This window comes from Elephas maximus, chromosome 10, assembly GCF_024166365.1.
Source record: "Elephas maximus indicus isolate mEleMax1 chromosome 10, mEleMax1 primary haplotype, whole genome shotgun sequence".
NCBI lineage: Eukaryota > Metazoa > Chordata > Mammalia > Proboscidea > Elephantidae > Elephas > Elephas maximus.
The window spans coordinates 108,655,555-108,677,237 of NC_064828.1; the positions used below are offsets into that span (position 1 = coordinate 108,655,555).

Below are 21,683 nucleotides of genomic sequence, written 5' to 3' on the forward strand. Positions count from 1 at the left end.
ACTAGGAAGAAACGTAGGGGGTGTGCTTCAATTTTGATTACGATAACCTTCCAGAGTGTTCTGACAAAAAGTTTTCAAACTTTCTGTCAAGCATTTTTTAAATATGGCAGATATTCCATTAAACCAGACTCAAAAAAGTTAGTATATTTGTTTGAAAAGAAATAAATAGAAGTGAGCCAACCCACATATCTAGAACTATATACCTTTACATTTTTTTTTTTAATAAAAAAGTTTATAAAACTTTTTCAAGAACAAAGAAAAGCACCAAAAGATAGACCTCCAAGAGGGTTCCAAGAACTAAAAAAACATCTTTGGTATCACTTTGCCCTGTCCCTGCTCTGGAGAATGGCAAATCACCCAACCTAGCAAGACTCACCTCATTCTTTGTAGACAAACAAGCTGGGGTATAAATAAATACAATTTTTAAAAGTAATAATTCCTGAACATAGAACTCCATTAGTAGTCACTGATCAAACAAGGCATTTCCTGCTAAAAAAATCTGTATTTTTCCAAGGTACCATGAGATGTTTTTTTACCACTGTTTGGTCCTTAAGACCAAAAAAAGGACAAATTGCAATTTAAAAAAAAAAAAAAAAAGGCTGCATAATTTTTCAAAAAAATTCTTTAAAATCTTTACATATGCCTTTAGTAAATGTAACCATAAGCTAAAACTGGCAGAGTGCAAAAACCAGCAAACAAAAAATAAGGACTGGGTTTTATCACTAATAAGCTGTATGCTCTTGGACGAAAGTCCTTTAACGCCTCCGGTTTCAGTTTCTTCATCTGCAAAATATGGGGTTCCTCTACCTTATTCAACGGCTTCCAAGGGCACTTTAAGCTCTTTAAAAAAAAAAGTTTCACACAAACCCTTTTCTCTGACCTTCAGCTCAGTCCTTTTACCAGAATTATAAGCTTTCACTTACATCTGTCTCCTGAGGGGCAGAAGCAAGGTAGACAGACAGGAATGGAACAAGCCAAAAACACCTGGTATTCTTTCCAATATAATGGAAGGGCCTATTTCAATATAAGCCTAAATTATTAAATGAAAATCTGAAAAGTATTTTTAATGTATTACAAGAACCAAAGTTCCAAGTCATCAGAAATGTTAAGGAAAATAACCTTGCACTGTATCTTCAAAAAAAGTATCAAAATGACATAGCAATGTCACCTTTAAGCTACAATTAACAATAACAAAAGTGTCAAATGTACTCTGAGAAAATATTTATGAAGCAGGATAGTTGTCACTGGAATTTTTTTTGTAAAAATGCATCATTTTCTCTAAAGCTCTCAAAATCTATACATTTTTCTTTAAGGTTTATCTAAGTGTCCTGCAAGTATAGTGATTTCTGACACAATTTGCAGAAAAGTTCAATTTCTGTAATAAGCCAAATACTCCCTGAGCTAAAAATACACTCAGTAAATAGGTAAAAATCAGAATACAGGCACAGCGTATGCTACCGGAAATACGTAAGGCAGCTATCTCGGCTACAAGTGCTGTAAAACAAGAAGCCATGAAGAGAATGAATGTTTAGAAAATATAACCTAGGAGAGAAATGGTGCTATCATTGTTGGCATCAAGTAACAACGTGCCAGTTTATCACTAACGCAAAATACATCTCCAGGAAATGAAACTGTGACTTTAACGTTAGGTAGAGGCGCTGGAGTTCTTCCCAGGCAACCCCACCGACTGCGCTTACTGCTAGAGGCCCTCCGGGGTGCCCTCTGGTGGCCTTGGAGACAAGACAAAATGAAGCAGCTGGTGCTGGTATCTGGAGTCTTCAGAAGTCACTGGCAAGATTTAAATTACTTCCAGAAAACTATAACCTTTATTTACACGAGAGGAGAAATAGTCCTAACCCAGAAAACCCTGAGCTGCAAGTGCAAGGGTTCACTGAGATGAGTTCTTTCATGCAGACTGGGTCGGGAGTCACTGAAAAGTCATTTCACTGAACAGACTAAGCACCTATGACAAACTAATGACATCACAGCAAAGTGAAATGCTAAGGGGTTTTGCTCTTCTACGTCTGGAAAAGGAAAATAATAGAAATAGAAACCCTCCTCCATCAAAATTCAAACGCTGGCTCTTCAGGCCGTGAGCAGCCAGTCTGCTCACCGGGTTAACGAAGCACATCTAACTCTGCTGTGCACACCCCACGGAAGGGAGACAAGATCCTCCCCTCACCGAAATCATGAACATTTTTAAGGTATTAAGAAAGTCTCCCAGTTACCAAAAACTTACCATTTCATCTTTTTCCCATTTGTCTGTGTTACTTTTGTCTTGATTTACTACGTAACCGGGGGGAAGCCAATTGACAGGGGGATCGAATATGGACACCACCATGCGGCTGGGCAGTCCCTTCTTCTTTCCAAGGCGATACAGGTTACAGTTGCTGACCTTTAGCAGAAAACATTCATAAAACACTTATCCACAGGTGATCACTGCTGGGATTCACACAAGCCGTGTCAGCATAGCCTCAGCTAAGTGTTCCTGTAACTGGCCACCAGTTAGAAGAGTTACACAGTTTTTCTATCCGTTCACATAGAAGAATATCAAATTCCCAAGCATGCTAGACTGTTTACTCTAGTTACATGAAGATTCCTGAATATAAAATGCAGGTCACAGAAAACTGATGTATGTAAATACACAAATTTCTTATCAATAAGCCAGAAGAAACAGCCAATTTCGAACTTTTGAAACACAAGCTGGTGGCATAAAGTACTAATCGGGACTATCAGAAGAAAAAAGACTCCCTTTTTTATAAAAAGTCAGGACATCAGAATACTCCTGGTGAAATAAAGGAAAAAAAACAAAAATGCTATAAAGTGAAAACTTGCACTGATCAGAGCTAAAACAGTTTTAAATTCCTAGAATCCAAGCCACAAATATGATTTCAATTCTAAAGTTCTCTCACATATTTCTTTTGTTTTGGATGGCATTTCAAGATATTTTTGTTCAACCATTTTAAAATGGTTTAAAAGGTAATAAAGAGGAACTTTGTCTTACATCAATAAAACAGCTTCATTTTCTACCCTCTGGTCCATTTGTTTTTCCTAATGCCTGTCTTCTCTCTAATTTGCTCAAATCACTGCACTTCTGTCTAGTTTTCACTTGGAAGCCAGGGTCTAGAATTGTCAACCTCATATTCATTTCCTAAAAACTGGGTTCCTTAAAGTACTCCGTGAGCCTTTTCCCACATAACTCAGCTACTACTTAACAATCACCCACCATGTGAACCGTACTCGGTCAGGCACCCCAAAGACAATAAAGTCCACAAGACGGAGTCCCAGCCTTGGCGGGCCACACAGCTGGCAGGGAAGAGGCGTCTACATACCATACTCGTTGCGGGCCACAGTGCTTTCCCACGCTGCCTGAAACGCAACAGTTTTCATAAATGCTAGTTTCCTTCTCCGTACTACGTGAACAAAGCATGGCAGATGCCAACGAAAGGAAAAAGCGGAAGTGGAATCAAAAGAGGTCACATTCAAAGTCGACAGAGGGTTGGCAGGACAGGACGGGAAGAAAGACTAAGTAAGGGACTCAGATGAGGCAAGATCTGGGACAGGCAGCATTCAGCAAGTGGCAATGGGAGAACATTCTTCCAGAAGGAACATCAGCGGAACACAGAGGAGGGCGGTGGGCGCTGATGGGCTCGCACCTGGTTGGGACAGAAGAGCCCTGTGGGGTGTGAGTGTGCAAGCTGAAGGGCCACAAATACAGGCTGAGGGAGCTATAATTAGTTCTGCAGGAAATGAACAGTCAAAGGTTTGTCGGCAGAAAAAATGGATGGGTGTTTGTAATATAAAATAATTTCTTCCTTTCCCAATAAAACCAAACCAAACCCAATGCCACAGAGATGATTCTGAATCATAGCAGCCCTGTGAGACAGAGTAGAACTGCCCCATAGGGCTTCCAAGGAGAGGCTGGTGGATTCGAACCGCTGACCTTTTGGTTAGCAGCCAAACTCTTAACCACTGTGCCTCCAAGGCTCCACAGGGTATACTATTTCTTACTTTATACTCATTCTCAGCCTCTAATATTTTCTTCCCACAACCATCCCTTGGAAATCTCATATGCTCTCAGAGCTTCAATTATCGCCTTTAAAGAAGACTACTCCCAAAGTGTATCTGAGTCCTAAATTCTCAATTTCCTGAACACTTCACTGAACATTTCCACTTGACAGTCCACAAGGTCTCAAAACCCTCATCCTGACCTCCTACGTTTCCATCCACCCACCACTACCCCAAAGACCAGTCTCTCTGTCTCAGACCACACTGGCAGGCAGCAGAGGGGAGAAAGACTGTGGGCCTATCTTCAGACACACTCCTGACTCTGCCCAGACCAGCCAGATACCTTATACAAGATGACTAAACTGCCAGCTACAAAATGGGGACACAAAATATCTACCCCTCAGAGGCTCACTGATAAGATGGCTGTTAACATGCTCAGTAGAGGGGTCTGGTATTACCTATATGACAGAGTAGAACTGCCCCATAGGATTTCCAAAGAGCAGCTGGTGGTTCCAAACTGCCAACCTTTTGGTTGGCAGCCTGAGCTCTAAACTGCTGTGCCACCAGGGCCCCCATATGGAAGCAGATCAGTATAATGGTGAGGAGCGAGATCTCTAATGCCAGGTTTTCTGGGTTCAATCCCAGCACTGCCACTTACTTACCAGGTTACCTTGGGCAAGTTAACTTCTCCTGCCTCAGTGTCCTCATCTATAAAATGCAGGTAATAAAGTATACACCTCACAGGACTAGAATGAGAATGAAATTAGGTAATATATGTAACGTGACTGAAATAGTGCCAGGTTAAAGCAAGCACTTTGTTAGTGTTAACTAAAAACGTTATTTCTCCTGGAACACCGCTCACCCGGTCCCTTCCTCAGCACCTGAACACTAGTTGGGTCCTATTTTCTGCATAAGCTTAGGCTTCTTCGAAGGCCAGCTGAGATCTCAGCTTGGTTTGGTTTTGCTTTTCAACCAAGACTGCACTCATTTGAAAAATACCATTTTTATTACTATTAATAGTCCCTTGATCAAAGTTCCTTCAACAGTGCTTACCACACTCTTTAACCTACCACCCCAGCTTGCAATACAGCTTCACCCTCTTGCCATTTCGAGTCTTTCCTCAGGTATTTCCACACTTCTGACTGGGCCCCAGTTTACGCACTGAGTGCCAACATGCTCTGCACACTCGCCTCTTCCATTAGTGCCTTCCCTGATCACACGCGATAGTCCTTTCTTCTGAGTGCTCACAGTGATTAGCAGCTTTGTAGGTGACTCCTCAAATGAGTGCCTGCTGCCTTGTGACACCTCTTTTACTGCCTTTTAAAAACTCTGCCTTCATTGACTTTCTTCTTTAAATCTTAATTCTACAACTAAGTTGAAGGATCTGCCTTCCTTCGGGCTAGCAGGTACTACTCCCTGAGAACCCGAGTGTCATCCCCATTCGGTGAGACCAGCAAGGTGAAGGTCTGTTATTCTTCCCCTCCCGACTCTCCAAAACCCTGAAGACAAGCTCTTCAACACAGACCTGTGTCTCAGCCATGTCTGCATGTCAAGACAGTATCCTCCCAAATAAATGCTTCACCCAACTACAGCAAAAACTCGACCATGTCTCGTATTTCTTTACAACCCCCTCAGCACCTAGTAGGCACACACATACACAAAGTTTTATTTGAACAAGATTTCTATCAGTAAATAAGGCACACATAGATTGGCTAACCCCAAAGCCTGCTCGCTTCATGGCTGAAAAGCAGATTCCTGTCCACTGCTAGGCACTTACGCCTCAGGCTGCGGCCGGCCCTGAGAGAGATGGAACAGCTGTGCTTATCTGGTGTGGCGATCTCTGGGGTAAGACTTTCCCAAGCTCTGAGCTTAAAAATCCAACACTTTGAACCACTTCCAGGCACAGTGAATGATGACTTTTAACTGCTCAAAATCAAAGAACGGTTGGTTACTTCTTACCTTTTTGCTTCTCATGTATGAAAGGCGGCCCTCGTGAGCATCAGGATAAGTGCAAAATAGATACGTGGTGATGGCGTGCTTTAAAAAGGAGTCACCAAGCATTTCAAGCCGCTCCAGGTTAAATCCATCACTAGCATTCGAAAGGGTCAAAGCCTGAAGAATAAGTCCAGGATTTGGGCCAAGAGTCCTTGAGGAATACCCAACAGAAGGGCTCTGCTTGGAATCCATCCTGCCCTTGAGTGCTCCAACAGGCATCATGGCCGCCACGGGACTTCCATCTGAGGTAGATTTGTTAGCATTTCCATCAAGGTATTTATTACTCAGTAGAGTACATTCATCGCTGGGCTTGGGCTGGTTCTCATAATTGTATAAATTCTGAATGGGATATGAGGTAGTTGGTTGTACAGGTATTTCCTGCTTGTAGTAATTCAGCTGATTTCCTTGGCAAAAGTCTCTGTTAGCTAAATCGTAACTGCCATTGGCAAGATTTTTATTGTAAGAAAGACCATTAATTGCTGTAAGATCTGTTGAAACTTCAGTTTGGAGCTTACCAGGTGACTCGCTGAGTGACGTTCTGCAGTTCACAGACATTTGGTCATGATTCTCTAGAGAGGAGGTTCTGTTAGCACCTTGATGTGCAGCACGTTCAGGGACTACAGTTGTGCTGTGCTTACAGTAATTGTCATTTTCAGCTGAAGAAGAGTTAGAAATTGAGATGAAAGATTTTCCGTCGATAGATTTTTTCCACCCGAAGTCTAAGTTAGGGTATCTGCAAAGACATTTGGATAACTTTTCAGATCCTTCAAAAGGGCTAGGCTCAAAGCAAGGGAAATCTGAACTAAAAAATGAAGCTCTCTATAACTAGACTCCTACTTTAGAAGGGAAACAAGCTTCCAAGCCAGAAATCAACACTGTTTGGAGTTCTGCGCAGTGCAAACCGTGGCGTGGGACCTTATTTACTGCACTGCTCTAATCCCTTGCCCTAAAGCAGACTGCAGTAGTTAAAGATCACGGAGCTTGGAGCCCACCTGCAGGACCTGGAGCCCCAGGCTGCCTGAGCCGGAATCCCAGGTGCTCCAGTTAACTGGCTGGGTAACTTTGGGCAATTTATAGAATTTCTCGGATGCCTCAGCCTCTGCACTCGAAAATAAGGGCAATAACAATTTCTACCTTGTAGAACTGTCCTAAGGATTAAGTGAGTTAACACACACTACAGCATTTAGGAGCCCTGGTAGCTCAGTGGTTAAGAGCTTGGCTGCTAACCGCAAGGTCAGCAGTTCAAATCCATCAGCCCCTCCTTGAAAATCCTATGGGGCAGCTCTATTGTATCCTATAGGGTCGCTATGAGTTGGAAGCCACTCAAAGGCAATGAATTTTTTTTTTTTTGGTAGGTGATGTAATTGCATTTAAACCAGTGTTTGACAATGTAGTAGCACTCCATAAATACAGTGATCGTTATTATTATTTATATTTCAAAGTTCCTTTAAGCTCTAGGATCGTTTTGGTCTTGCCAACTAGATGACCACAATTAATTTGAGCAGCTACTAAAGCAAGTAATTTCCTTAGAATGCAGCCACTACTAGTGGGAAGAAAACAATGAAGACTAAGACCTAGGTGAGGCCATCACTTCTTAACACACATTCGGTTTTTAAGGACTGTTCTCACTCTCACGCCAACCATCTGCACTGAAGAAGGAATGATTATTTTTGACCTCAGGGACTCATGTCCCTCCGTGACTTGAAAAGAACGCAGAACTTGATGATGAGAACATAGACTTTCACTGAGCGGTCAAACAATGCATTTATTTCATGTACTAGACATCCGTGCTTTCTTTCTCACTTTTTAATAATTATTTTACATAAAATTAAAATTTTAACTTGGTTCTCATGCAAATAGGATTTCATGACACGTGTTCTTTCTGGCTGCCAGCACCAAAACCAAAAATCAAATCCATTGCTATCGAGTTGATTCCGACTCGTAGCATGACCCTGTAGGACTGCCCCATAGGGCTTTGAAGGAGCAGACTCAAACTGCCGACCTTTTGGTTAATAGCCAAACGCTTAACCACTGCACCAGCAGGGCTCCTGGCTGCCAGCAGAGACTCACCTAAAATCCGCAGGAAGCGATCTGACTCCCACGCCGGCATCGCTGGCCGTCTGGGCTCTTAGCTCCTCTGCAGTCAAAAGGCAGTGAAGGCGATAGAGTATGCTGGGGAGACAGACTGCTTTTCTCCACAGTGATGCTGGGATTGGATGGATGGCACAAAGTTCTGGAACCAGTATCTTTGAGTAAGGAAAAAAGCAGATAGGTAAATAAGCACACGCACACGAAAGAGTGAAAAAGAAAATTAAAGACCGATTTCACTTACGGATAAAGAAAAAAATGTTAAATACTAGTGGCATCTAATTGTAAAAAAAAAATTAAAAATAACCTTTACGGCCAAATGAGATTTACCCTACAATTTACAAAAACAATTTAGGGATAGTATAAAAAAACTATCTACCCCCCGGATGTTGACTTCAAATTCACGGAAGATACAGTGAAATCTGAGGCTCGCGTAGGAACTCCCAGTACACAGCACTCAAAAAAAAACACCCTTTGTTTTTAAATTAGAAGATTACCAGGACGCCACGGACTTAGTATAAAAACAAAATGCTCAAGAGTTACCAAAAAGACATTCAAATAAAATTCAACACAATGTTGATTAAAAGAAAACAAAACAAAATCTAAGGGCTAGGTAAATTTTCAAAACTTCACACATTGCTCAGTTCACTTGATCATATAAAATTTAAACGTATCTTTAAAAATATTAAGTTTTGCTGGTGACAACTCACTGGTTACCTGTTTATTCTGCAGGCTTTCCCACTTGGCTTTCCTCTTCTCAGCACTGCTTAGAGGAAGGGCTTTCCCCTTCTGATTCAAATGGCGAGGAGTCAAAAGGTTAAGTCTATAAAGATTTCAAAATAATTTTATTTTATCAAACAAACAAAACTAAAAACACACTCCTGCAGCAGTGCTAACCTCAGTGTGCCTACAAATCACCTAAGGGCTCCTTTGAACTGCAGGCCCCCCCAGCCCCACCTCAGGCAATTCTGTGTGCAAACAACCTCCTGGGTTCCAGAGGGTGAGCCTTTTGCCTGTGCCTCTGTCCTCCGGAAAGACTGTCTCGGGTGAACCTACATGCCACCTGCAAAGGTCCTTCCTTACCTGGAAGATGTGTGGTCCACATCCAGCAGTGGCTGGTTGAGATTGGTCAGGTCAAGGTTGTACTTTGTTTTATAATATTCTGCAAAAGTTTCATACTCAGGGGAAGGAAATTTGCTGAGTGGGGTAAGATCAGTGTACACATCAGCTACATAAAATCGATGAGGCTGATCAAAATTGCGATATCTGAAAAAAAAAAAAGAGTTACTTTTTGGTTTAAATCAACTACTCTCAAAACACAGCTGTTTTTAATATGGAAATGAAAATTATTATTTGAGAATAAGGGTTTAAAAGGTTAAAAATAAATATAACATGAATGAAAATTTCAATTCCAAAGAAGATATCTCAGGTGGACTGGAGACAGTAAGAACTATATTTTTATCAAGTAAAAACTGACTATTCTCCCCTCCTGTATCACTAAGCTTCTTGTTCTAAGTGTCTGTATTCTGAATACACAGAAGCTAGATGGCACCTTTAAATATTTCTTAATTTCATCAATATAAACAGTATAACAAATTTCCAATCACCAAGTAACTGAGTAACTACTGTGTACCTAATACTAACCGTGAAAGACACCTGTCACGTAAAATGTATTATTGTGCCGTCTACAATAGTGATAGCTCAATAACATTTAAAACAATGACTTCGAGGTGCAAAAATCAAGAAAGACTGAATCCCAGCCACTCTTCTAATTCTTTGAGAAGTGCCTGTGTTTAATTTCATTGCCCAGAAACTCCATTCCCTAAATTTTCACAAGAAAAAAAGCATCCTGGTTTACTGTTTTCATTGAGGGTTAGTAACACTATTCCTTGCAATGGAATTTTAGAAATAAAACAATTATCTATGATCGAATCCTATAAGACAACTTTGGAGATGAAAAAGATGGAGATTTTCAGAAGAAAACATCGATGTAACTTGGATTACCTGACCTTCCCAAAGCAGACTCCCTTCTCCTGCAGTGTTTTAGGTTTTGTTTTTGAAGCAAGTGAACAGGAGAGAAGAGGCCCAAGGTGCAGGGAGACACCTCTATTCTCTCCTAGTAATGTCAACGGCAAAGTCACGGCTTGCCTACATTCCCAGGTGAACAAGTGAATCTTTTCAAACAACGTATCACCACCATTTTCCTTTCCATTCAAACACCCACCTTGGAATGATAACTGCATCCTGGTAATCTTCTAATTTAAAAACAAAGGGTGTTTCTTTTGAGTATTTTGTACTGGGAATGCCTATGCGAGCTTCAGATTTCTCTATATCTTCCATGAATTTAAAGTCAATGTCCAAAGTGCTGGAGTCATTAACTTAGGGAAGAAAATAAACGCTTTAGCTTGTTACAATATAATGATACAGATAAGATTCTTACTTCAGCTGTATGTTCATTTACTTGTCTACTTCAGAGTTACCCTGGACAAAGAGCATCTTGTAGTATATAAAATAAGCTAATGACAAAGCCAAACTTTCATTTTTTAGTGAGGATCAGTGAGCACCGAAGTCTGGGTCCTTCTTACCAACATTAAGAGGTAGAACACAGTATGCTGAATCAGCGTCTGTAGGTTTAAATTCTAGTGCAGGTTTTTCAAGCCGAAGAATATGTGAGAATATATACTGGTGAAGTCTTGTAATCAACTCAAGCATTTGTAGAGACAACGTGAAGCCAGATTTCTTCAGCTCAATAGCTATGGTAACCTCTCCAGAGCGTGTGTACACGGGAAAGTGCGGAATCTTCACAGAAAGAGAAAAAGCGCCCCCCAAGGTTAATGGGTACTTTACTCATTATAAACGTAACTTCAGAAGAGAAATAACACTTTCTATCAAGGGGAGAAAGGAGACCTTGATTTTAAAGTATTAAACATAATGAGGTAACAAAAGGCATCTACTCCTAAATGGTTTTCTTTTTCCTTTTTTGAAAGCAAGATACTTTTAACATAAATGGTCTTCACCACTTGCCTACCTGAGGTATGGGTTTGGCTGTCAATATTCCAAAACATCTCGTGGTATCCTCCGGGGGATAGAGCTTCCGCCTTCTAAAGTTGAGTTCATCAGGTAAAGGGGTCGTTAAAACCATGCCTATCACATACAGGTAACAGGGTTGGTCGGGTTTGGGATAACTATCCCTCAAACATTCTGGAATCTGGGAAGAAAAACTAAGGGTCAAGCTCGAATATAACAGCCTCTCTCCAGGCGCTGTCAAGAAAACAAATTTATTCCTGGTTTTCCTAAAAGCTGACATGTTCACTGAAATCACTCATCTCCCCTCCCAGTAGCCCACATCCTAACCCTCGACACACACTAGCGCTTCCACCTCCTGGAGTGCCCCTGACCTTGAGAGGACATCCTTCCACTTGCCTGTTTTGTCATAGGAGTCCTCTTCTGTCTTAGGCCCATTCATAAATAAAGTAAGAATCTTAACGCTAAAGTGAATGGAACAAAAAAAGTCTCTCTAAATGAAATAAACTCTGGGTGGGATCAGACGGATGAGTCCCAGAATCTCTGAGGACAACCACAGTAGCACCGAGGTGAGAAAATCAGTACAGCACCAAAGTGAAGGGGCTGTTCTGAGAAGCTGTGAGGGGAAGGAGCTGAGGCCCTGAGAGGGCCAAACTACAAGGGTCTGGGAAGCTGAGCAGAGGGACCTAGACTTGAGGTAGCTGGAAATAAAAAGCCAGAAAAGGCTAGTGTTCCACTCGTCCTAATCAATACTAACTGCTTTTGGGTAGCACTGCCTTCGTTTCGTGGAACCTGGTCTTCCTGGAACGCTGGTTTCTTCTTCGTCATGTAGATCAAGCTCTTCTTCATATTTAACAGTCTCTTTCCCTACTGGCATCAAATGGTCATCCAGTTCACCTAAGAAACACAAATTAACATAAACAATTCAGATTTTCCTTAGTTAGTAAATAATCCAGGAAAGCACCATGTTAAGATCAAAGCGGAAGAGTACAGAAAACTAAAGCACCTTTACTTTTTTTCTGGATTTTAAAGAATAAGGGTAAAAATTTATAGAACATAAAATTTGCCATTTTAATCACTTCTGAAGTATACGGTTCAGTGGTATTAATTACATTCACCATGCTGTGCAACTATCACCATCATCTATTTCCAGAACTTTCGCATCACCCCAAACAGAAACTCTACGCCCCACTCAGCATGGACTCCCTCCCACTGCCCCCACCCAGCCCGTGGTGCCCACCAATCTACTTCCTGTTCCTACGCATTTGCCTCCCCTAGATATTCCATATACTTGGGAGCGCCTTTGCTTTTAATAATGTGAATGTAATCAGATACAGTACTTCACGCAAAGTCTTTTTTGACATTCAGATACTAAATATGAGCAGGAGTAAAAACTCCTTCTAAGATTAAAAAATAAAAACATCTAAACAGGAAACAGCATATAACAACACCTCTAATTCTAAAGGCAACAGAAAATGAGTCTTTCCATGAGAAAAGTAATAATTTGTAAACTAGTAAAGACTAATGTGAGGGATTGGCACATTCACAGTGACACAAGTGTTCATGAGTCAACAGTTAAGAAAAGACCTTTATGTATTTGGAAGAGGTCGGCCAAGGGAGCAATAACTACCACTGCCTGGAGTTAAGCTGTGGGAAATAATTTGTTTTTATTTGCATATGCTTCTCAAACACCCTCACCTATTTTGTGCAGTTTTTCACAGCAAATAAGAGCTACAACTCTTTCAGCCAGGCGTACGCAGCTCATTGGTGGACCCTGGAAGTACAAGGAAACCTTTGTGTTGTATATGCACATAGCTGTAACTATATAACCAGCACAATATTAAACATCTACCAAATCTCTGCCCCAATATCTTAAAAGTTCAACTAAGCAGAACAAAGTTCTTTATTTTGAAAAATACCAACAAATTTTTTAAAATCCCAATCTCCATATTTGCAACATGCACCTTTAAAAATCCTGCCCAGTAAAAACTAAACGAGTCACAACTAAGATTTTAATTTGTGGATTCAAATTTCAATAAAAATTTGACGTATTTTACTCTCACGAATACAAACAGACTTTAAAAAAAGAACAAAATGAAGATATACTGGGATGTAACTGCAACTTGAGTAGTACTGGACAACTTTTCACACAATAGAAATGAGTCATCCGGGAGTATCCGGAAACCGGCATGAGGACCAGAGGCAGAGTTCCAGAAAGGCAGAATTCTGACTCGACAACGACAAATCACCTAGAGCAGCTCCACTATGGTCTCTGCCACCGTCAGCGTCTCAGCCACAGCTCAATGACCTGGCAGAAATGTATGCACTGAGAGCTGGAGCGTGCCCCAGAGGTCCTCTAGTCCAGTTCGATAGTCTGTCAGTCCCACAGTCTACTGAAGGTTCAAATGCCTAGTTTACTACAAAAGAAACATAAACCTACTTTCATAAGTAGATTTTAAAACCAACTATAACTTGTCTTAGAGAAGCTGAAACAATCCATCACTGACGTATTTTAAAGGCACAACCACTTCTTTTTTTTTTAACTTACAACAATGGAGGCTCGAAGAGGTGAGTTAATTGGCAGATAAAGAGTTGAATAAAATGTACCATCGGGCAACTCTCGGGTTCTACACTTAGGAGCTAGATGAGTGAACGGGTCACTTGGTAATCTAGCACAGTATCTGTGAAGAAAAAGAAATTCTGATGGTGAATCTTCAATGAAGGAAGAGATGCAAAAACTTGTATTGACACTCATCATCTAAAGTTTGTTTGATTTCTCAAGTCTCCCTTTCCTCCTACCGGATCTGTGTTTACACTCAGAGTTTGAACTTGATTGTTTCCAACTTGCAACAAGGTGGACAGTGCTGTCCAGCAGAACCTTCCGTGATGCTGTTCTGTATCTGTGCTGTCCAACAAGACAGCCACTGAGGACACACAGTCACTGAGCACTCAAAGTGCTTAAAGTTTAACTCAGGAACTGAATTTTCATTTTATTTAATTGTATTTAAAGCTAAAACTTAATTTAAATTTAAATAGCCGCATGTGTCTAGTGCTCCATACTGGACAGTGCAGAAAGTACTGTTTAGAATCTGTAAAGAGAACATATTGTCAATGTTTGCTCCTTAATCATCTCATCTGCCAGCAACCATCAGGGCTGGCACAGGAAAGGCCTGGGAAGGTGGTGGAAGGGCAGCACAGCACTGACACAAGAAGGCACCAGGGCAGGAAGACCACCGGCAGCAGCACGGGCAGAGCGTCAGGGCACCGCAGGAAGGTAGCCGGGGAGAGCCAGGGTCCAGGTAAGGACCTGGCTGTCGGGCCAGGAACCAGAGCCGCTGGAGAAACAGCCAATTCCAGCGCTAGGCAGGGAAGTCGGAATTGAGACTAGGGCATCTTACTGGGACATAAAATAAGTAAGTATTCAGAGAATAAACGGGACATGGTAAAAAGACACAGAAGCTAGCATGAAGTGGATCCCACTGCCAAATCTAGGACAATTTTAACACCAAAATAATAATAACACAATAGTAACGGATTACAACCTACTGAATAAAACATGAGCCCATAAGCTCACAAGGAAATAAAAAATTAAACAAATAAACACATGGAGCGGAGAGAAAGTTCCTCTTCATAGCAGACTGCCAACTAATAAATGCAGAAAGACTGTTACTAGAAAATCATCATTCAGCAGCCACCACCATAATAATTAATTCAAGCAGGAAACATCAGCGGAGGCTCAGACCAATGGGTGAGCCTGGGAAGAGGGAGAAACGTTATTGACGATAAGGGGGGAGGCGGCTTTGTGGGGTAGAAGAAGCAGCAGACTTTCTTCACGTGATCGAAGTGAGCACCACCAGTGAGCAGACAAACGACATCACGGGCCACTCAGCGAGGTAGAACGAGAACAGGGCATCACCTCAGTGACATGCTGGCCAAAAACGCACAGCCTGGGTCTAATCATGAGAAAGTATCAGATAACCCCAAACCGAAGGCCCTGTAATGTTCAAAAGTTTCCAGGTCATTAAAGTCAAGGAAATCAGTTCCAGATAGAAGGCGGCTGCTGCTGCTGTTGGGGCCGCTGAGTCGAATGCAGACTGCTCTGCTGGGTTTTCTACGCTGTGATCTTTCACAGAAGCAGATCGCCAAGTCCTTCTCCCCTGGAGAAGCTGGCTGGGTCCGAGCTGCCAGCCTTACAGTTAGCAGCCAAGCGCTTAACTGTTGAGCCACCAGGGCTCCTTGCAGGAGACTAGGGAGATGTAACAAATTGGTACAACCAGTGACCAGGAATGGATCCTTTTGCTACGAAGGACATTCCTGTGACGTCTGAATGGGTCTCTCTAGGGGAAGGGCATACCCAGTCCCAGTGCCGTCAAGTCGATTCCGACTCATAGCGACCCTACAGGACAGAAGGGTTTATGGGTGGTCTTTATAGTATCCTTGCAACTTTTTAAAGTTTGAAATTGTTTGGAGATAAAACACTGAAGAGAAAATCTTACATTTGCACCTTTATTTTGATCTCCAAATGAAATTTATCCTTATCGAGATATGTGTTTTTCTTAGCTCTTAGAAATATTACCAGCTCAAGATAAATTAGAACACCCCAAAATACAAATTAATTTATTGTAATCTTACGTGAATGCTAACAACAAATTCAACATTACCTGACATTTATGGCACAAAACAACACATTTTAGCATTTAGAAAAAAAATTAGTGACTATTATCAAATTAAATCTAATCAAAATAAACATGCCTTCATTATGTCAGACTTGTTAATGAGTACTAAATATTTATTACTACACAATATAGTTTCTACATTTTGACCAAAAGGGGGGAAAAAAAAGAATTAAAAAAGCAACTTCTTTTTCTTCTCTCATCAAAACATTACATGCCATAAACAAAAAGATTGGTGACTGTAAAATGTAAACAACAACAGGATACTGAGAGGTTTAGATTAAATCCTGCAATACAGGCAGGCTGTCCACGCAAACGATTGATACCACACCTATTGATGTGTCCAATGGCAGTATTGATCGTGACTCTGGGACCACCATCATCGGGCCTCAACACATACGGTGGGAAAACATCGTCGTCATCTACAACAGGTTCAAGGTCAGTCTCACCAGCATCAGCTGACTTGGAACATTTGTTTCTCAAGATCTGAACATTTTAAAAACAGAACTTGTGATGAGAAAAAAATGCCCTCTCTGCTGTAAGTTAGTTGTCAGCTTCTGTGCCTGTAGAAACGGTTCTCTTCACCTGAAACATCCGCCTCATCTAAACGCAGTTCAATATCCCAGAATCAGCTGCTGTAGGAAATTTCTCCCAGTGATTCCCTCCCAGCTCCAATCATGTGGAGACACTTACCACACAGGGACGAGGCTTATACTGTATGCCCCCCGCCCCGCGCAACACACACACACATAAATGTGTGATTGTCTTTCATGAATAATAGGGTCTATGTCATCAATCCCAGAACACTCCACAACTCAAGAAATCAACAGCCACTTCACTGTCCCCAATAACATAACACTCTGCCAGGCAACCTTCCCTAATAATCCACATGACTATTTCACTACTATTTTATTGTATGCTTTCAAACACCTTGTAAAATATTGCTGGGTCTTCGTCTGGATCACTCCCAACTGCACTTTATAATATACACATTGCGGGCCCCCCATTAAAACTGTTCTCTGTAGACAAACCTGTTTTCATCTACTCCTATGCACACAAAGAACGATAATTAAAGATGCCATATTTCCTTTTGGCTCTTACCTTTTCAATAGCTTTGTAGGTTTTAAGGTCTTCTTCAAAACTTTTTATTTTGTCTGTATCTGCTAACATTATATAATTAGAGATCGGGGCTCTTGCTCTTCCCTTAGATTGAACATAGGATCGATATTCAGTGGGCAAATCAAAACGAACTACCAAGTTGCATTTTGGAATATCAACACCTTCTTCTACAATACTTGTCGCAATAAGCAGGTTGGTCTCATGCGCTCGAAATTTCCTAAGTACCTGGGGGAAAAACAAATTAACCAAGAAAAGCAATGCTCAGAAATATATCTAAATTTCTTCACAATCATTAGCATTACAGACTTCACAGTAACACGTCAATTAATTTCCAAAAAAAATAAGAGTAAAAATAAGTGACAACTGTCATTTCTGACACATAATCCAAACATGCTAATTTGTTAAGGCCAGGCTAAAGATGACAATAACACAGAAAAATTCGGGATACATGGACACATGGACCAAGAAAACTTCAACTTAATGACAGTGGTTTTTAACTGAAGGTGGCTTAAAAATCAAAATGCCTTGCTGCAAAGAGGCTAGAGTTGATCCGTGGAGCTGGAGTGAAGACGAGTCAGAGTTACTGCTGAAGGGTTACTGAGTTTCTGCTTGGGGTGACGTAAAACTTTTGGACATAGATAGTTGTGACAGTGGTGCAGCAGGGTGAATGCGATTAATATCACTAAATTGTACACTAAAAAGAGGTTAGGATGGCAAATTTTTTCCTGTATATATTTCACGACAACTTTTTTTTTTTTTTTTTTTAATCAAATTGCCTTTCTATTCCCCTAAGCACCCATGTACAACCCACACAGCGTCTTTGGGTTACACTTCTTTCACCACCACGAGGGGATCCAGCCAAGTGAGTGACCAAATGAAGTCACGTCTGGAGTCCTGTGGAGATTCTGACCCTCCACGGTGATAGCTGATGTTTGTGATGCTTTGTTAACACCTTTCCAAAGACGGCAAAAATTTTCCACTGAAATTCTTAAACCACTTGGAATTAAAAATTATAAGCAAGGAATTATTTTCTGGCATCCTGGAATTTTTCAATTTAAGGAATTAAAACTATGATTAAAAAATAAAATGAAAACACTTTTCATACTGTATTTAAAATATACATAATTTCCCAACCCAGACAAGTTAAATAATGCAGTAAGCTGGTTTTTAGAATGACAGCTGTACTTCACTCTGGCTATTGGACTCCTCAAACTTGGAATATCATTAAAAAGGTATGATTTGGAAAGTGATTTCAACATGAATTAGTCTGCTAATGTGAAGTTATATAACAAAGTTTAAATAAAAAGTTTGTTGGTGAGAACATTATATTAGGTTTTGGCATCTTTGATATTGTTCCCTATATTAAGACCTTAAATAGCACAAAAAAAAATTAAGCCAAAATCTACAAAATATAGTATTATTTTTAAAATATCAAACCAAGGTAGGTTTTAACACAAAACCCCTTCCTAGGCAAAGACCTCAGTTTGTTGCTTCATAGTCTGAGCAGGCGTGATGGTTACACCTTGGTTTTTCTATGGAAGGTAGCTATGTGCCATCATTCCAATAGAGGAAAACGAAATGGCTGATGACCATTAAGACACAAAATTAATGTACTGGACAGCTATTCTAATTCTGAGCACATGATTCACTGCACAGCTACCTCAGAGGAGACAGCTGTTTTTATATATGAACAAATTATCTACATTACAAATAAATGCTGGGGAACTATGACGAAAGGAGTTCTGATGGGCGTACAGTTGTCTACACAGTTGGCCTTCCGTATCTGTGGGTTCTGCATTCACAGATTCAACCAACCTCGAATCAAAAATGTGTGGGGCGGGGGGGAGTTCCAAAAAGCAAAACTTGAATTTGCCGTGCGCTGCACACGTGCTGAACCCTCACCAACGAAGTGATGTGCAGGCATCCCCTGCTGTAGCCTCCCACCGTCTCACAGATCCTCAGTCTCTCTCCAGCAGTCACGGTTTGAGCACTGTTCACACATACGCGCCATTTTATATAAGGGACTCAGACATCTGCGGATTTTGGTATCCTCGGGGATCCTGGAACCAATCTCCCGCGGGTACCAAGAGACGATGGTCTATGTTCTGAAGATCGTTACTGTATGATTATCTTAAGTTACCTCTTCCTGTTTTCTGAATTCTGCTTCCATCTGTTTGTTACGAGGCTGGTTCTTTCCAATGCCATGTCCAGTTATGAAATTGCTGCTGATATAAGCCAGCTCTGGATCCTGTTTGCCAGCTTCCTTTATCAATCTAAGAACATTACACACATGTGGCAGTTAAACATTGCTGAGGGAAAAAATAATTATAACTTTTGTTTGTAACCTCTCCCTTAAGATGGAAATAAACGTTATCTTTTGCCAACATACTTAACAAAATGGTCTTGGTTTTTTTCAACTAGGTTAAACAGACATCCCTGCTGCTCTGCAGCCCATGGATATGTAGACCAAGTATTTATAATGCCAAATATGAGGCTGATTTATACCGACAGTGACATGGCCACATTACCCCAAACTTTCTGAGCGGCAATATTGACCTATCAGAAATGTGGCCCAGGACGGGCAGAGCTAGGCAGAGAGAAGCACGGCTCCTCATCCTCACCCCGCTTGGCTTCAGGACAGGACTTTACAATGAAGACAGTTATGCATAGCTCAATGCACTTCTCCAAATAGGTGCACAGCCTGGAGCTGCAGCCCTGGCCTTTTCTCTGCTGGCCATCCTTACGCAGAACAAGTACCAACACTCTGACACCAAAGGGCAAATTTCTACAGCAAAGAAACCTTATTCCCACTCCGTATTTAATCAAAGCATCCCAGCTGTGTGTGAAAAACAAGCACAACTCTGTCTTTTAGTCTTACTCCAACACCCTGTATCACTGGAAGTAGAGCCTTGGGGAAGAAATGCCTGGCTAGATAAGCCTCTCAATTCCCAATACTTTCCCGCCTCCAGAATCTACTCCCCAAAGCTGAGCGTAATAAAACACTAGGCTCCAGCCAAGCAATGCACAAAGTTCCCCAGCCCATCCTGTCAGTGGACAAGAAAGACTCCAGCTTTGTCCTCCTTCTGCCTGCTCCTCTTTTGTAGCCAGTGTGCTAGCAACTGAAAGCTGGCCTTGAAGCTAAGAAATGGAAAGGGGCTGCAGGATGGGATCACGTTACACAGGTACAGAGGTTAACAGTTGGTGTTGCCATTACAGCTATTTTGGAAATATCCACATTCAAAAACTCAGCACGGAGGATAAATGGTTCCACACCTGACGTAAGTGATCCCACATGGTTCTTCTGAAGCCATACTACAACACAGCATCAATTCCTAATAGAAAATTGCGTTTTTAAGTCAAACCATTCTTTTCCTAAATACATGAAACAGACTAATATCAAAGAGCTGGAAGAAACCTTGAGTGGCCATCTAGAGTATCTTTCTGACTCCCAATCAGCCAAACATTTGCACGTCCAGATTAGTCTAAGAGTCTGTCCCACAGTTCAAGAAGGTAAAATGTCCAGAATCAGAAACCACCTTAATATGTTCAAAAGCTTTTTAGTTATTATAATAAACTCATTATGTCAGAGATAGAAAGCAGTCTTACATGCCAACAGATGGCATGACCAAAAGTCTAAAATATCAGGTAGATTATCTTAGAATACATAGATCCAAATGCTAGTATATAGAAGCACCAATTTGAATGTAATAAAGGTAAAAAAAAATGCACTTCAAGTTAGTCCTAATTAGGTGAAGAGTGTGTTTTGCCTTGCCAAAATGATCAAACCGGCAGACTTCAATTAACTGAGAAACGGAGGCACCAGAGTGATCTCCCTGATGAAGCCCCATCAATACAGCAGAGAACAGAAAGGACAATATGCACAATAATAAACAAAATCTCCTGTAAGAAATCATTAAACACCACATGCCTAACCTGATGAAGTTTAGACAGAAAAAATCTATTCCTCTATCGCATGAATTTAAGGGGTGCCTCTGTACCCAAGACAAAGCTATGACCGTCAGGGGAAAAAAAGTGTCCACTGTCCTCAGGGGGCGTACAAGTGAGTAACACAAACCGCTTAAGGATTTCACAGCTCCACAGACCCGCAGGACAGAGTCTTGTTTGGGCCTTTTACACCAAGTTTAAGCAAGCTGCTCCACACGGAAGCTGTTCAATAAGCTACCCTATTCTCCTGTGTGGAGGCTTCTTAAGCTATCTATAGTGAAGAACCTTTTTTGTTTGTTTGTTTAGAATTCCCAATCCATCAATCTTTTTATAAAATTACCCAGAAATAAGTTATTGTTAAATTACCACCACACTGCAGCTGCAGCAACAGGCTCAAAACACAGCTGACAATTGTGAGGATGGCACCGGACCGGCGGCGTTTCCTTCTGCTGTGCATAGGTCATTATGAGTCAGAACTGACCCGACAGCACCTAACAACCACAACTACTTAAAACAAAATTTTAAAAGCATTAAAACTCAAGTGCCGATTTTTATTATATTCAAGAGACATAAAATTACCGTCAAACTGCTGTGAAAGTTTCTAAATGCTTCCTCTCCATTTCTCAGTCTACCTCACCGTGGAGTTAAGGTAACTGGTGGTGGGCTGGCACCAGTTGGCAGACTACCCTTTGAGAAGCGCTGCTCTGATGTTTGTGTATCTGAGCAAATCACCTCCCCAATTAGACTGGAAATAGCAAGACCAAAAACAGAAGTATCTATGGTAGATACAGAAAAAAATTCAAGGGTACACACACATCAACACATCACTTG

The 21,683-nt window shown here is 41.1% G+C and overlaps 1 protein-coding gene across 2 annotated transcripts in view; it reads right to left on the minus strand.

The window, feature by feature from the left end:
* DICER1 (dicer 1, ribonuclease III) overlaps positions 1-21,683 on the minus strand; it is a 76,634-nt gene that overhangs the window by 11,748 nt on the left and 43,203 nt on the right. For both annotated transcript variants that reach the window (XM_049898449.1, XM_049898448.1), the window contains 14 exons: positions 19,048-19,180; positions 16,890-17,132; positions 16,120-16,274; positions 13,664-13,796; positions 12,814-12,889; positions 11,873-12,012; positions 11,120-11,299; positions 10,677-10,890; positions 10,316-10,469; positions 9,175-9,357; positions 8,809-8,914; positions 8,074-8,249; positions 5,968-6,736; positions 2,240-2,395 (listed from right to left, as the gene is read on the minus strand). In XM_049898449.1, the coding sequence (XP_049754406.1) occupies positions 2,240-2,395; positions 5,968-6,736; positions 8,074-8,249; positions 8,809-8,914; positions 9,175-9,357; positions 10,316-10,469; positions 10,677-10,890; positions 11,120-11,299; positions 11,873-12,012; positions 12,814-12,889; positions 13,664-13,796; positions 16,120-16,274; positions 16,890-17,132; positions 19,048-19,180 (2,818 nt within the window). The remainder of the gene's footprint in view (positions 1-2,239; positions 2,396-5,967; positions 6,737-8,073; positions 8,250-8,808; positions 8,915-9,174; positions 9,358-10,315; positions 10,470-10,676; positions 10,891-11,119; positions 11,300-11,872; positions 12,013-12,813; positions 12,890-13,663; positions 13,797-16,119; positions 16,275-16,889; positions 17,133-19,047; positions 19,181-21,683) is intronic.